The sequence below is a fragment of the Thalassophryne amazonica genome, chromosome 15 (assembly GCF_902500255.1).
Source record: "Thalassophryne amazonica chromosome 15, fThaAma1.1, whole genome shotgun sequence".
NCBI classification, from domain to species: domain Eukaryota; kingdom Metazoa; phylum Chordata; class Actinopteri; order Batrachoidiformes; family Batrachoididae; genus Thalassophryne; species Thalassophryne amazonica.
The window spans coordinates 28,935,835-28,953,538 of record NC_047117.1 but is presented as its reverse complement, the minus strand read 5'-3'; the positions used below and the strand labels follow the sequence as shown (position 1 = coordinate 28,953,538).

Here is a 17,704-nt window from a genome sequence, read left to right as displayed (position 1 = left end):
TGGAATTGTAGTAATTTTCCGACTGTTCACGTGAATGCCTGTACTGGACAAGGCAAGGGAATCTATTGGCACAGCAGCCCCACCAAGACTGTTTTTCACCAGCCACCACTGCGTGTAGCCAGTCAGAAAGCGAGGTGACGGACGCACTGAGTGGAAAATAAAATCAAAACAGATGGTCTGACTTACCAGAAAGTTCGGTGGTTGCGCCGTCTCCACTCCTTTAAACCAGGGGCGGAGCCAAAGGGGTTGCAGAGGTGGCAATTGCCACCCCCAACAGAGCCCTTGCCACCCCTACTGCCACTCCACTGGAAATGGCAATATTAAAATATACTACTTAGGAGATCGGCAAAGATTTGTGAGGAACGCTGTAATTTTCGACTGTCCCTGAACGCACCGCGATGGAGTACGTGCTGCTCACTGACTCACTGGTTCATTGGTTAAACGGACATGTGGTTCCTGCTTAATCCAAAACACACCTGTGGCAGTACACCTTTGAGGAGTGTTGCAGGTATTTTATTTTACTTTTTTCTCTTCTTCAGAATATTTATAAATTTGTAACTGGTTCTGCTGTTCATATCAAGTGGCTTGCTGTCCAAAAAGAGCTGTATCCACAAGAGAAGCCTAGGGAGCTCCAAAAACTGATAGATGTTAGGTGGGCATGTAGATACCTGGCATGTCGCAATCTGAGAAACAGGCTTCCAGCGGTTTTGAGGCTTCTGCAAGATATTTCCCTTGAGAATAACAGTGGGGATAGAAAAGTGGAAGCAAAGGGTCTTTTGGCTCTGATTGATTTTCACTTTATAGCACTTACTTTTTGTAAGGTGCTTGGAGACGTTAGAATCCTGTCTGACATGCTTCAATCTAGCAGTCTTGATTTATCAAAAGCTGTAGATTTAGTTGGCTCCCTGACAGACACATTGAAAAACTACAGAAGTGAAGCTTGCTTTGGTAAACTACTGAGGGACACTCAAGAACTAGTAGAGTGCTGCAAAATCAGAACCCTGCCACTCAGCAAGAGACAGCCTAAAGCCAGTTCTCGGTTTTTGGATTCACTGGTAATGAGTACTGTAGGACAGAGGCACAGTGACCCAAGTAATGAGGATTTTAACAGAGGTGTCTTTTATCAGATACTTGACTGTCTCACAGCTGAACGTGAGAGGTGTTTTTCACAGAAGAATTGTGAGATAATGCTCGGGATTCAGTCTCTAGTCCCAGAAAGCCCATTATTTTTGAAAGAGGAACCACTGTTTGCCTTTGGACAGACATGTGAGTCAGACCTAGAAGATCTTAAACATGAGGTTCACCAAACCAGATGGCTTCTTCTAAGGAGAGAGAAAAATGGATTAGAGAGACCCTCTACTTTACTTGAGTTTGTTGTGTTCCTGGAACCTTATAAAGAGGTTTTTCATGAGCTGTTTAGGCTTTGTAAGATATCAGTTGTTATCCCAGTCAGTACTGCGTCCTGTGAGCGAAGTGTTTCTGCTCTAAAACTGATCAAAAACCACCTTAGGACAACTATGGCTGATGACAGGTTAAGTCACCTCGGCATTCTCAGTGTTGAGTCAAAGAGAGCACACAGCCTCAACATGGATGACTTTGTAAAACATTTTGCTGCTTCCCACCAGAATCAGAGGATTATGCTCTCGAGTGTATCCTTGATTCAGTTTGCAGTTTGAGCCAGTTTTATTATGTATTTATTTTTGAGAATTAGATTTTAGTCCTGTTCTGGGCTCTTAGTTTACATTTACATGTTCACTGCTCCATTTACGTTGTTAAATAAACCATTTTAATTTGAGTGTGTGAGAAAATATTTGTTTCCCTTCATTCATCATTTGTATATGGACCCCTCTGATAAAGCCTTGCTCACCTTCTGGCCACTTCTTGAAAAATAGTCTAGCTCCGCCACTGCTTTAAACAACACCTTTTCTTTTTCTCTTTGTATCGTTTGTTTCCCCTCTGTTTTAAATAGTCCACAAACTATCTCCGTCTGTTTAATCTGAAGTCACATTTAATCTCGAGAGATTTTGCGAGATTTCCTGTTTGACCGGGGAATGTTCGTGTGTGGTGTGTTGACTTCACCGTGTGGCTGAACATCACACACTGTTAGATCTATGATTTTTTTATCTCCACGTGTGTGGTCTCTCAGGTTTTGGAAAACTATAGATAATTTTAAAATCCTGCCATGTGAACCAGGCATTGCCTTTACTGTCTTTATTTCAAAATAAGACACAAATCTTCCTGCGGTTAAAGTCAGTTTTTGTTTCTTCGTTGTACACAACAAAGCGTCTGGGTGGTGTCATTTGGTGGAGCCATTTTGACTAATTGAGCTGTGAATCACTGGAATATGTCTGGACGTAATCTCATGTCTAGGGAACAAGTCCTAAGCAATCCCACCAAGTCATCACCAGGTGGCACTGTTTTCTACAACTGCAATCTGGCATGTCTGGACTGTTTTTGCCCCACATTAAAAATGGGACCAATATCTTGTATCCAGGTTGGGCATTTTCACACTCACCAAGAAACGCCACCGTGTGCCATGTCGTGTCCTGTGGGATTGTCTAGTTTGCGGTCCTTCCAGTCACAATATTTGCTTTTTGTTGCTGCTATTTAATACCAAGAGAGGATTGTGCGCATATGCCAAAACATCAAATCTAGGCATGCATCTCAGATGTGCATTCTGGCAAATTGTAGCTGAACTTTCAAGTCTTTTTTTTTTTTTTTTTTTTTTTGCAATATTTATCAGTTTTGAAATTTACAGCGAACAAAAGAAACTGACATACACACAATATCCCTCTCCTTCTCGCTCTTCCCTGCTTATTTGAAGGAAAAAAAAAAGTAATAAATAATTATTATGCTCCAAAGAAAAGACAACTGCTCTAATTTTGAAAGAAAAAAAGACATGACATATCTTAGTAGGGCCAACTGATTTACAGAGTTGTACCTGTGTAATCTAAGTAAGGTTGCTAGATTTTAAGAAAGGTTTTGTATGACTTTCTCAAAATGTTATTTTCCTAATGGCACACAATTGTTCAATTCAGCATACCATTTTGTTCGGGACAGGGGGGAATCAGAATTCCATGCAACAGTAATACATTTTCTAGCCACTGCCAAAGCTATTTCTAGGAATTTAGTTTGGAATTTGTTTAATGGTTCTTTAAGTTTTGTAAAATTTCCAATTAAACAAAGTTCTGGATCCACAGGAATTGAAAACTTGCTCATGTTAGACAGGGTGTTGCATAAGTTGAACCAGAAATGTCTGATATTAACACCAAGTACAATGCACAAAAGAGCCAATTTCTGTTGCACATCGAAAACATACATCAGAAAGTTCAGGCTTAGACTATGGATTTTTCTGGAGTCAGGTACAACTGATGAAGAAAATTATAATGGATAAGTCTATACCGCGAATTTGTTGTGGCTGACATACTGTCCTGACATAAATTAGACCATAGGTCCTCTTCAATTGGAATGTTTAAGTTTGATTCCCACATTATTTTAGACTTATACAATGTTGGTTTAGGACATTCTTTTATCAACACAGAATACACTTTAGACTTTACATGGCACACCATTATATAAGAGTTTTTTGAGCTCCGTAAAGTTAGGTAGCGCAATATTTTTACCCAAAGTGCTGCAAAAGAATGTCCGTAATTGTAGATAGCAAAAAAAAAAAATTTTTGTCTGACAGATTGTATGTGTCTTTCAGTTGTTGAAAATGGTAAATGGACTGCATTTATATAGCGCTTTTCAGACGCTCAAAGCGCTTTACAATTATGCCTCACATTCACCCCGATGTCAGGGTGCTGCCATATAAGGTGCTCACTACACACCAGGAGCAATAGGGGGTTAAAGGCTTTGCCCAAGGGCGAATTTTCCAGTCAGGCGGGGATTTGAACCCATGATCTTCTGGACTCAAGCCCAACACCTTAACCACTAGACCATCACCTCCCCTTTCTTTGAAATTCTTTTTCCAACTGTGAAATATCTTTTTCCAGATTTTCAATGTCTTCTGTACATTTCTTTTTTAGACCTTTTGTATAGGAAATAATTTGTCCCCTTAGGTAGGCTTTTCGTGTATCCCACAAAATAAACCAATTTGGAGAGGAGGCACTGTTTGTTTCACTGAAAAACAATTTGATCTCTTATAAAATGTACAAAAGTCAGTTCTCTGAAGGAGAGTGGGGTTTAGGCGCCACCTACAGGTATTTCTTGGTACATCCGGACACAGAATGGACACATAATGGTGAGTGGTCAGACATAATTCTGGATAAATATTCGAATTCCAATACTCTATGGAATAATTGTGAGGACATCAAAAATAAATCAGAGAATTCTAGAATGGGAAACATGGCAGGATGAGTAAAAGGAATAATCACGCGTTTGAGGGTGCATCTGCCTCCAAATATCCATTAGGTTTAAATCTTTTGAATGGTAATAGCTGCTTTCGATCTGGTAATAATTTTAGATGATTTGTCCAAAGCAGGGTCTAAACAAAAGTTGAAAACACCCCCTACATTGTATTGCCCACCTGCAACCTTTAGAAATATATCTTGTATAAATGTTGCACCATCATAGGAGCGTATAAATTGAGGAGAGACCATTTTTCTGAAAATATTTTACAGTTAACAAGGACATAGCGCCCTGATGGATCAATAGTAGTGGCAGTAATTTCCAAAGGTGTGTTCTTGTTCACAAAAATGGCCACTCCTCTTGCTTTTGAATTAAACGATGAAGATATCACCTGTCCAATCCACTCTCGTTTTAATTTTTTGTGTTCTTGGGGAGTAAAATGAGTTTCTTGGATGAAAGCTATGTCTATTTTTTTAGCTTTTACAGATATGCCAAAATCCTTTTTCTTTTAAATGGCCCGTTTAAACCTTTACCATTAAAACTAACAAACTTCAATATTCTGTCCATTCAGATCTGTGGGTATATAAGCTTTTATAGCAGATAAACATAGGATCCAAAACATAATGAGTTAGTGGAGCATTGTACATAAAAAAAAAAACAAGCAGATAATGTCCCCAAAACAAAAACAGTAAGCCTCAAATCCTGTAGCACCATCCCTGAACATATGGCACAATTCCCTTCATCTGGAGTGGTCCTATTCATGAACAACTTCTATTTTACCAACTGCCCCTGGGGGCTCTCCGTACAGATAACGTCACACGGCAAAACTTAAACACTCTCAACTTAGTAACATGCTGATATGCCCTGATGCCTTAGTGATCGTAAAACTAATGAGTATAATAAAAAAGTTATTAACATAGTTAAGAGGAGCTCAATGGATAGTGGTAACAAAATAGAATTTGACTCTCCATCTTATTTCAGAGTGTCCACAAACACACCTGCCTCCTTCGGTGTTTTGAAGTATTTCCACTTTCCATCCGGGAGCTTTATCCCCAGTGTTGCAGGATGCAGTAGAGAATACTTGATGCCCATAGACCAAAGTTTCTTCTTCTTCACCTGGTCGTATTCCTTTCGTCGCTTTACCAGGCTGGCGCTGAGGTCAGGGAAGAACATTGCCAGCTCATTCTCAAATAAGACTGGACATTTGTTTTCTTTGGCTTGGAGGCGATGCGAAGTTCATTCTCTCGGTCCTGGTAGTTCAGCAGAAGTACCAGTACAGCCCTTGGCTTCTCGTCTCCAGATGGTCTGGGCGTGAGGGTCCGGTGTGCCCGCTCTATCTTCAGAGGGTCCGGTGTGCCCGCTCTATCTTCAGAGGCTCAGTGATGTGTTCACGGCCCAGGAGATTTGGCAGCCAGTTAGTAAAGAATGACACGGTTGTTTCCCTCATGACCCTCATGTAAGCTCACAATGCAAATGTTGTTGCGCCTGCTGAAATTCTCTAGCGACAATGCTTTCTCCAACAAAAACTTATTATCTTTGGTTGACTTTGGCACCTCCGCATTCATTTCAGCTAACTGGTCCTCCACTGATCCGATGCAGCCCTCCACCTCGGTGGCGCGGGACGAGAGACCGTCAAGCAAGCCCTTCAGTCCCGTTATGGACTCGTTAATCTCTGCTGTTCTTATGTCCATCTTATTGGAAATGGCTTCGTTCCCAGTTTGTATCTCCTGAAGTACAAGTGCTGTGTCCACCGATGCTTGTATAGCATGGGGCTGCACCATGATGCTAGCCTTTCTATGTGGGTTGTCTTCTTCTCACGACAGAGATTGCATGTCTGTCGGATTACCTGGCTTTTTTTTTTTTTGTTCCTTGGGTCCATGGTGCGAGTTATCGACCCGAGTAGGTGGACATTTAGGTGTTTCAAAAGGTTTAAGGATAAAGGATCGGAGAGCCACCAAACTAGCGTTCTCCCAGCAGTGCTTCATCATGTGACCCCAGGTCTTCTTTTTAAGAAAATTTTCCTCTGTACCACTTAATCATGAAGCTGTATAACTGGGGATACAATATGCAAAATATGCACTGTCCACAAGTCCTCCAATCACAGCCACAGAAGCCTATAATTTCTTCTGGGTTGTCTGGGTGTCTTTCCTCACTCTTCTCCTTCTTGCACAGTCACTCAGTTTTTGAGAACTGTCTACTCCACACATATTTACCATAGAGTGCCATACTGTTATTTCCTGATAACTAATGTAAATAAAGTTCAAGACGTATTCAGTGACTTGGAAATGTTCATGTGTCCATCCCCTGATATGTCTGAAGAAAACTGTCAATAAAACTGATTTACAGGTATTATACTAAAGCGTTCCATTACTTGTGCAACACATCAGCTTGGCTTTTACATATTGTGTATTAATTTATATCAAGTTGCAGACATTTGCTTTCAGTTTGAGTTTAAGGGAGCTAGTTTTAGAAATTTTTATTGTTTGTAAATTTTTGTATTATTATTTGAAATGGCATAAACAAATTAAAATGTGTGAAATACCACATGTTCCAATACTTTTGCAGGGCACTATACATCTATGATATAGCACAGACAATGTGTATGCAGTGGGCTGTGGCGTCACAATGGTAGCTCCACATCGTGGTAACAGTCAGCTGTCTGCAACTGAATCTGCGCCACGCTCTATCGGGAACCACTGAATATGTTTAATTAGCTAGGTAATGAAAGACTGGAACACTTTTCAATCTCATTTTAAACCAGAAAATGTCAAACAAACAGCAGGGAAGACATCACAGCACATCAATTTTTTACAACAAACATTCTGTATGAGTTAGACAAATAAAACATTTGTTTCACATCGCAGCTGATGAGGTGTACATACCCTGCAGGTTTGCCAGCGTGTATTCCAGCCCTTTCATGGCCTTCCCTTGATTACTCTTGAAACGAGCCAATCCAAACTCCTGAGAAGAGACAAAACTGAAAATAAGATTAAATGAAAAACAACCGAGTAACGAAAATATTCTGTCCCCTCTCTCTGTGCTGTAAATGACAATATCAAGCAGACAGATTCTTGGTCTCTTATTTTACTTCCTCTGAATTCTTAAATTTGAGAGCCGAGTCTCCGGTCTTTCTGCTTCTTGAGCAAAAACCTTGTTATACTGTTTGTCATGTTTTATAAGGTTAACTCATACCAGCAGGCACAAAGGTTGTACAAACTGATCCTATTTGCAAACATATGAAAAACACCAATGCATGTCATCCAAAGTATATCACAGTTATTTAATGTGGTCATTTAAGTGTCTTATACTTCTACTGCTCCTCTGGATGTTGGCAAACGTTACTTTTTTTTTTTCCCTTCACCAAGGAGACAATGTTTTCACCGACACTTGTTTGTCTGTTGCAGGATAACTCAAAAAGTCAACAATGGATATGTGCCGGAATATGTGTGAGATTGGAAGATGTATGGATGCATTTTTGCAAAGACTGATGATCCTCCTGTCAGTTAAGCCCCTTTCACACCAGGCCTGCATAGAGTTGCATTGTGCTGCGTATCTAGTATGCAGGAATAGCTGTGTAAGTTGCACGCAGGGTGGAGAAACTTGGCTCCATGACGCTGTTTTTACAGACTGCCTGGACACGCAGATGGATTTGATACATTGGAAAAAGTCAGAATACTTTATTTCCAGGAGTTCATGGACTTTATTTAACGTGCCACGATCGTGACAGAACATGAGGCAGTCCGAGTCCGTGGACATTTTTAAGTCAAGATTTAAAACCTATTTTTATTCTCTTTCTTATGAATAGTTTTTATATTTTTAATTATGTATTTGAATTTTTTAGTTTTTATTTATTTATTTGAATTTTTATTTTGAACTGTTCTGTGTGAGGCGCCTTGAGACGGCTTTTGTTGTGATTTGGTGCTTTATAAGCTGATTAAACTGAAATTGAAGCTGCAGCCCACGATCGTGCCCGCGTTCCGTCCATGAGGAGTTATTTGGATGTGGACATATCCTCTTGCTGGTAATCTGTCCCTGAAGTTATTTGGATGTGGAAGCTTGGCCTGCCTCTTCTTCTTCTGTGGTTTTTGAAGCTTCAGTGCCAGCAACGTTCATTGGGATGAATAAAATCTAGCAATGCAGATGTGACTGATAAAAAACCTAAAAGGATTTTTCACCCTGCTGTAGGGTTGTGTACAATTGTGGAGGCTTGGTGTGCAGTGGCGCAGTGTTGCATAGATTTACACAGAGTAGCAGAGTGTTGTGTAGACTTACGTAGAGCACTGTGTCCAGTGCTCTACACAGAAAATCTGCGAAAAAATTAAACATGTTTAAAATTAAACATGTTTAATTTTTTGCATCTATTTCGTGGACCCCTTTGTGTCCCTCAGCATACTGCCACATAGGGCTGCATAAGCTCAACAGAGTTGGTACGCCGCATTACACAACTCTATGTTGGCCTGGTGTGAGAGACAGCAGTGACTGGACATCATTCCCCAGTGGAAGAGTTTTGTACTTTTTGAGTGTCCTTTTAGGTCACACAGCACCTGAACTGGTCTGGAGAAGCCGTATATACTCGAAGATATCCAAGCCTCGCGTTTCAGTTGGGTGGTGGCGGTCTGCTCCCTTGATTCGTGGAAAACACAACGTTCTTCAACTGACTAACATGAGAGGAGATAAACAACAGGAGGTTATGATTAATGACTCTGTTGTGAAAGTTTTATTTTGGTCTTCACAAATTCAAGATTTCAAGTTCAAGTAAAAGAACATTTTTTTAATTATGTCATAAAGTCCATATAAAATCATCCTGTAACAAATACTCATAGTTAACATTCACCCTGGGAATAAATTACTTTAATTGTGATCAGTCTTGATTGGTGGACAGAGAGAATTTTACCCAAAACCTGATTTAAAAAAAAAAAAATCGCAACACTGGTATTTCTGCCATCAATGGAGTAACAACTTGCGACGTAAACATTTTGACAAGAGTTAGTTCAAGCTAAATACGACATTCAAAAACTAACCATGGGATGACAGTTCTGCAGTTTATGACAGAGGTCAGAGGAGAATGTTCAGACTGGTTCAAAATGACCCACAGTAACTTATCTCATGAGTTCAAATCAACACATTTAACTCGCCTACGCAAGCTGAACCAGCCCCCACCTCCTACAATGTCTTGGATCCTCCTTCCAGTCACCCTCTCTGCTCAGCACCAGCACCCATTGGGACAATACAATGAGCTCCTCCCCAACCATAATGTCACCAGTCCAAGAGACAGTCCGACTGCCACCATGTCCATAGCTACCCATCATGGTCTGTCAGATAAAACAAAGGCTTACCAAAACCTGAATGAACAAGTCCAGAGAACCAGACGTCAACGACAGTGTGCTTAAAGTGTGTGTAGAGGCAGGAGTGTTCTCTCTTTCTCTCATTTCTTTGACTGCTCTGAAAAACAAAGGCGCCTAAGGGCTCTGTCCCACTGGGGAGAGGATTAATTGCGCATGAATTGAGTATACAAATTGCGGGCGTTAGTTGTCGTCCGCAGCAAAAACGGCCAAAAATGACAAATGTCCCAGTATGAATTACGGATATATTAATAATATATAGCGAATATATGATGAACAATCACAGTTATATAACACATGTAGTGAGGAAACTGATCCGACACACTGAGATTATCACGGCAGTATTACGGGTGTATTATGAATGCATCGCACACGTGTTGCGCATGCACGGCAAAGAAGCACACTCGGGCTGTCGGCATCATTATTCACACCAACAATACAGCCTCTGGAGCATTTGCTGGACTTGGACAAGTTGATCACAGAGTCAATGTTCATTTTGTCATGCGAGGGTTAACTGTTCATGAGTTTGGGGAGTGGGAGGGGGGAAGCCGCTGGGGGTGTGAGACTTTTTTTTTTCTTTTTTTTTTTGAGGGTGTCAGACAACAGACTTCAGCTTGAGTTGTGGATAAACCGCAACTCTTCCTTTTGTTGGTGTTAAATAAAAGTCCTGGATTGCAGCAGCTACGTCTTTGTGGATTTACACAGCTGGACCAGCACTGACTGGCAGGTATGTCGCTTTCTGCCACATATACAACCCCTGGCAAAAATTATGGAATCACCTGCCTCAGAGGATGTTCATTCAGTTGTTTAATTTTGTAGAAAAAAAGCAGATCACAGACATGACACAAAACTAAAGTCATTTCAAATGGCAACTTTCTGGCTTTAAGAAACACTATAAGAAATCAAGAAAAAAACATTATGGCAGTCAGTAACGGTTACTTTTTTAGACCAAGCAGAGGAAAAAAATATGTAATCACTCAATTCTGAGGAAAAAAATTATGGAATCACCCTGTAAATTTTCATCCCCCAATTTAACACCTGCATCAAATCAGATCTGCTCATTGACATTGACCCTATGCCATGACATTGACCCTATGCCATGACATTGACCCTATGTGTCTTTTTGCAAGGAATGTTTTTGCAGTTTTTGCTCTATGGCAAGATGCATTATATCTTGAAAAATGATTTCATCATCCCCAAACATCCTTTCAATTGTCCAAAATATCAACATAAACGTGTGCATTTATTGATGATGTAAATGACAGCCATCTCCCCAGTGCCTTTACCTGACATGCAGCCCCATATCATCAATGACTGTGGAAATTTACATGTTCTCTTCAGGCAGTCATCTTTATAAATCTCATTGGAAAAGAACCAAACAAAAGTTCCAGCATCATCACCTTGCCCAATGCAGATTCGAGATTCATCACTGAATATGACTTTCAACCAGTCATCCACAGTCCACAATTGCTTTTCCTTAGCCCATTGTAACCTTGTTTTTTTCTGTTTAGGTGTTAATGATGCCTTTCGTTTAGCTTTTCTGTATGTAAATCCCATTTCCTTTAGGCGGTTTCTTAAAGTTCGGTCACAGACGTTGACTCCAGTTTCCTCCCATTCGTTCCTCATTTGTTTTGTTGTACATTTTTCGATTTTTGAGACATATTGCTTTAAGTTTTCTGTCTTGACGCTTTGATGTCTTCCTTGGTCTACCAGTATGTTTTCCTTTAACAACCTTCCCATGTTGTTTGTATTTGGTCCTGAGTTTAGACACAGCTGACTGTGAACAACCAACATCTTTTGCAACATTGCGTGATGATTTAGGCCGGTGATTCCATAATTTTTGCCAGGGGTTGTAGTACTTTGGGTGTACGTGACGTGTTTGTTATGCATTCACAGATTGTTCGCAAATCAGCTGCAAAGCAGATGTAATAAAAATGCTTTATTCGTGGACAATTTGTATGCATTCGCTACAACATATTTTAGGTTGTGATGTGGACATGATGGGCACGATATATATCTGTTTTACACACTGTCCCGGTCCGCTGCCAAGCCGCAAATCCCCGTCAGTTGCGGATATCAGCGGTTAACGGCAGATTTACAGCGCAGAGTGAGTATGTATTGTGTATGAATTGAGTATGTATGGAGTATGTAAGGCGGATGTCATCCGCATTCAGATTTTTGAACAGCTCAAAAATCCTGGCTGCGGACATGTGTGCCTCTGCGGATGATCACGGGCATGTTCGGATGACGGCTGACTCATACAGGCACGTTACACGGATATTGCGGATTTTTGGCGAATATGGGCCAAGTTTGTGCACAATCCATATGCAAATCCTAAACGCCAGTGGGACAGGGCCCTAAGGTCAGGATGGAAGGCATCTTGTATAGTTCCTGTGCCAAAGAAAGGACATCCCAATGCGCTTAATGATTTATGGCCTGCGGCTTCAGTGTCACACGATAAGAAAAACCTTAAGAAGCTGGTTCTACAACACCTCTGGCCCCTGGTACATAGAGGTGGGCATGATAAACGGTATACAAATTCAAATCAAATCAATTTTATTCATATAGCGCCAAATCACAACAAACAGTTGCCCCAAGGTGCTTTATATTGTAAGGCAAAGCCATACAATAATTACGGAAAAACCCCAACGGTCAAAACAACCCCCTGTGAGCAAGCACTTGGCGACAGTGGGAAGGAAAAACTCCCTTTTAACAGGAAGAAACCTCCAGCCGAACCAGGCTCAGGGAGGGGCAGTCTTCTGCTGGGACTGGTTGGGGCTGAGGGAGAGAACCAGGAAAAAGACATGCTGTGGAGGGAAGCAGAGATCAAGATTCAGTCAGTATGAATTCTGAAAGTCCTGCACTAACCAATGGAGCAGACTGTGATGTCATCAGCCTGTTCAAGCTACCCATCTGCAAAACATCAGAGCAGTGCACAGTGCTTTTAAACTCGCCTCCAGTCTGACACCTCCATCACATGACCAAAAATCATTCATTTCTTCAGGCTTCACCTGTTTTTACACACAGCTGCAACACCTGCTTGATTATTTAAACCCAGGGTTTTCAAAGTGTGGGACAGTGAGCGAGCCCCCCCCGAGAACAAATGAATAGCTGCGCCCCCCGACCCCCACGACACACATACACACAATTTCAACATCTTTGTGTGTTTCTTTTTATTCTTTTACACGTTAAACATTTTAAATATATTTATGTGTTTTTAAGGAACTGTCCATGCATTTACACATTTTACAGCCTTTGTAAACATTTTAAGCATATTTTTAAAGAATTTTCTATTCTTTCACACATTTTACACCCTTTTCAAACATTTTAAGCATGTTTTTAAAAACTTTCTATTCTTCTATTTTACCTTTTTTGTCACATTTTAAACATCTTTTTAACATTTAAACACCTCTGTGTGTTTTTAAACATCTATGATGTAACTAACACGTTTTAACATAATTAATATTAATTAAACTTTATACATATTTATCCATTTTGCTCCTGGCATGTTAGCTAACAATGTTTTCTTTTCCCCCCCTTCATTTTTGTTGGTTAACAGCGTTTACAGTTATTTTTTGCACACACCCCCCCCCGAAGAACTCTGGTGCCCCCCAGGGGGGCACACCCCCCAGTTTGAAACCCACCATATTTCAAAGGTATTTAACAGGAAACTGACTGAACGAGAACAAGCATGTTCAGGAAATGTCACACTTAAAGTGAGAGACCACACACACAATCACAGGCCTCACCATGAGGGTTGTGTGGTTGAGGTTCCAGGTGTAGGTAGTCAGGCTCCTGTTGACGGGGTCCACAATGGAGTCCTCAATAATGTACACACAGCGAGATATTCCAGCAGGGAAGAAGCGTTCTGCCCAGCGAGGCAGTCGATTGGTTTTCGTCAGGAGGCGTCTGGAGAGGAGTTTCTGGTCTGCAGTCACTTCCCGATACACAACATCCTCTGTGAGAACATGGGTGCTGACCAGCAGTGAAACACAGTAATGTCAGAAGATGGCTAGTGCTTACAGTTAATACTCAAAATTCTCCTTAATCATTTTAAACCATATTGTTTAAAATTTAGAAGCTTAACTCTGAGTTAATGAAAATCACAAATCTTGAACACATCCCACAAGGGCACATGGTAAAACATTACCACTTTAAATATCACCTGAAAGGGTTGGGATACCTCTGCCAGAAAGCAGAGACCACATGGTCCCATGTACTCCTGATGTCTGTGTTATGACAGAAATATTTGACCATTCTTATCTTGTTGAAGTGCAGAATGCCCGCAACACCAAACCTTCAGATTTCTCACTACAACTGTACAAGACAACAGAAACTGTGGCCCCGACTCCATTCAAAGTTTGACCCAATCCTGCAAGAGAGAGACAATGTGAAACTTCATGTATGGTGCAAACTTCAGAATTTTCCCTTTTTTTTCTCTACAAAAAACAACATCTGTTTGTGTGTGGAAAGGAATTATCCTGAGAAAGTTCTATTGAGACCGATCAGAAGAGCACACCTGGTAAAAGCTCCCTCCAGCGCCTCGGCTGGCGCATAGCAGCTGACTTAGAACTGGTGCGGACAAGGGGAATCCGACTGTTTAATTAAAACAAATCATCACCGATGGCAGGATTTCAACAATGAATTTAACAAATAATTCAACCAATTTATCAATATATACACACACATATATATGTATATTGGTTGAATTATTTGTTGAATCAATTTAAAATCACAAATTTCTGGAGGGTCTATCCTGTGCAGCAATTATGTGAAAGGGCATCATTTTGATGCAAATGAAAACTAGTCTCCTCTTCAAACCTCTCTAGCTTTGGACATTATTCTCTCGTAGCATATTTTCTTATATCAGACTCCATTAAAAATGCCATTACAAAATCAGTTTGTCAGAAATGCGGAGGTTCTGATGGGAATGAACAAAGTATTACAGGTCTGAAACCAGTCAGTACACAAAAACGTAAAAAGAGAAATAACGCTCGGTAAAAGCACTCAGGAACTGAGGCAAAACCTTACGAATATGATCTGAGGTTTTCAGGGGCACAAATATTTTTTTGAAAGCAGGTCATATGATGTTACAGTCAATCGCATCACAAGGAACTCATATTTAGTGCAATTTTTTTTTTTTTTTTTGTTACTCAAGCACCGGTTGTGAATCAAAACACATGCAATCATAGTTCATTAATGGAATTATGTCATGTTTTAAAACCAGAGGGAGTAAATCAAAATGAAAGGTTTTCAAACAGTTGATGTTTTTCAGACAGACTCCGGAACACGGTAGTGAAACTCGCTTTCAAAACATTCTGAAAAACTATGTTAATTTTACCATCACTACCTTTTATGAATCAACATGATTCAAAAGCCAGAGAGCTTCAGAAAGTAATTTCATTATCACTAGAAAGAAGGTATAGATGCAGATCCTGTGTGTTTTCTTCACATTTAGCATTGAAAAATTATAGATGCAAGTGACTTGAAACTTTAAAACATGGTATTGTGTCACAAGGTACTTATCAAAGATCGGCTGGTTTTTAGAACTATCAAGAATTCTTCATCACTGATCAAGAAGGCAGTTTATAAAATTCTGGCATTCACAGAAGTCATGGAGTCATCCACACTGAATGAAGATGGCGAAGGTTGTATTTATTTTTACCCAGCAATTAGTAACATCACAAAAGGCAAATTCAATATTCTGGTGAATTCACTGCACAGTTAATACAACCCCTGGCAATAATTATGGAATCACCGGCCTCGGAGGATGTTCATTTAGTTGTTTCATTTTGTAGAAAAAAAAAAGCAGATCACAGACATGATACAAAACTAAATTAATTTCAAATGGCAACTTTCTAGCTTTAAGAAACACTATAAGAAACCAGGAAAAATAATTGTGGCAGTCAGTAATGGTTACTTTTTTAGACCAAGCAAAGGGAAAAAATGTGGACTCACTCAATTCTGAGGAATAAATTATGGAATCACCCTGTAAATTTTCATCCCCAAAACTAACACCTGCATCAAATCAGATCTGCTCGTTAGTCTGCATCTAAAAAGGAGTGATCACACCTTGGAGAGCTGTTGCACCAAGTGGACTGACATGAATCATGGCTCCAACACGAGAGATGTCAATTGAAACAAAGGAGAGGATTATCAAACTCTTAAAAGAGAGTAAATCATCACGCAATGTTGCAAAAGATGTTGGTTGTTCACAGTCAGCTGTGTCTAAACTCTAGACCAAATACAAACAACATGGGAAGGTTGTTAAAGGCAAACATACTGATAGACCAAGGAAGACATCAAAGCGCCAAGACAGAAAACTTAAAGCAATATGTCTCAAAAATCGAAAATGCACAACAAAACAAATGAGGAACGAATGGGAGGAAACTGGAGTAACGTCTGTGACCGAACTTTAAGAAACCGCCTAAAGGAAATGGGATTTACATACAGAAAAGCTAAACGAAAGCCATCATTAACACCTAAACAGAAAAAAACAAGGTTACAATGGGCTAAGGAAAAGCAATCGTGGACTGTGGATGACTGGATGAAAGTCATATTCAGTGATGAATCTCGAATCTGCATTGGGCAAGGTGATGATGCTGGAACTTTTGTTTGGTGCCGTTCCAATGAGATTTATAAAGATGACTGCCTGAAGAGAACATGTAAATTTCCAGTAATTGATGATATGGGGCTGCATGTCAGGTAAAGGCACTGGGGAGATGGCTGTCATTACATCATCAATAAATGCACAAGTTTACGTTGATATTTTGGACACTTTTCTTATCCCATCAATTGAAAGGATGCTTGGGGATGATGAAATCATTTTTCAAGATGATAATGCAACTTGCCATAGAGCAAAAACTGTGAAAACATTCCTTGCAAAAAGACACATAGGGTCAACGTCATGGCCTGCAAATAGTCCGGATCTTAATCCAATTGAAAATCTTTGGTGGAAGTTGAAGAAAATGGTCCATGACAAGGCTCCAACCTGCAAAGCTGATCTGGCAACAGCAATCAGAGAAAATTGGAGCCAGATTGATGAAGAGTACTGTTTGTCACTCATTAAGTCCATGCCTCAGAGACTGCAAGCTGTTATAAAAGCCAGAGGTCGTGCAACAAAATACTAGTGATGTGTTGGAGCGTTCTTTTGTTTTTCATGATTCCATATTTTTTTCCCTCTGCTTGGTCTTAAAAAGTAACCGTTACTGACTGCCACAATTTTTTTTCCCCGATTTCTTATAGTGTTTCTTATAGCCAGAAAGTTGTCATTTGAAATGACTTTAGTTTTGTGTCATGTCTGTGATCTGCTTTTTTTCTACAAAATTAAACAACTGAATGAACATCCTCCGAGGCCGGTGATTCCATAATTTTTGCCAGGGGTTGTACCTTCGACTGATAGATTACCTGATAAAGAGATTTGCAAAACTCTATTTAGGTAGGATTGGACTTCTGATCTAATAGTTCGAGTCCCAGCAATTAGGTAGTGGATATTTTGCCGGACCCGGCAAACTTACAGCCAGCGATGTTTTGCCGGATCTCCTATCTGATTGGCTAATTCAAATGACATCATGCGTACCAGAACCTGTGATGAAATCAGCTCCAGCAAAGTTGAACTGGATGATATTTCGCCATACGCGGCTTGTGCTGTTTTGCCGGCCATCTACATTTATTCACGACAGAACACCCCCGGTCAGGCAGGAACTTAAAGGCGATCGGAGTTTAAGATCGCCAGCTTGCGCTGTTTTGATGTCTGTCTAAATTTATTCACGACGGAATGGCCGCGGTCGGGTGGGAACTTATAGATGAGGAGTTTAAGATCTCCTTATTTCACATTCATGATAGTAGCTCGATATTGGTGATCTTCATTATTGAAAATTGGCAGATTTTACCATTCACTATTTTCAGGGGTGGACTGATCGAAGGTTTTGCAGACATGACACTGACAGAGAAAAAACAGGATAAACACACGTGCCGACGTGGACTTCTGTGTTTTCGTTTTTATTCTGTCT

The 17,704-nt window shown here is 40.3% G+C and overlaps 1 protein-coding gene across 2 annotated transcripts in view; it reads right to left on the bottom strand.

The window, feature by feature from the left end:
• Positions 1–17,704, bottom strand: part of LOC117525879 (PRELI domain-containing protein 1, mitochondrial-like) — a 35,060-nt gene that overhangs the window by 16,401 nt on the left and 955 nt on the right. For both annotated transcript variants that reach the window (XM_034187814.1, XM_034187815.1), the window contains exons 2-5: positions 13,858–14,064; positions 13,442–13,667; positions 8,895–9,008; positions 7,233–7,311 (exon numbers count right to left, since the gene is read on the bottom strand). In XM_034187814.1, the coding sequence (XP_034043705.1) occupies positions 7,233–7,311; positions 8,895–9,008; positions 13,442–13,667; positions 13,858–13,949 (511 nt within the window). In that variant the 5' untranslated portion in view covers positions 13,950–14,064. The remainder of the gene's footprint in view (positions 1–7,232; positions 7,312–8,894; positions 9,009–13,441; positions 13,668–13,857; positions 14,065–17,704) is intronic.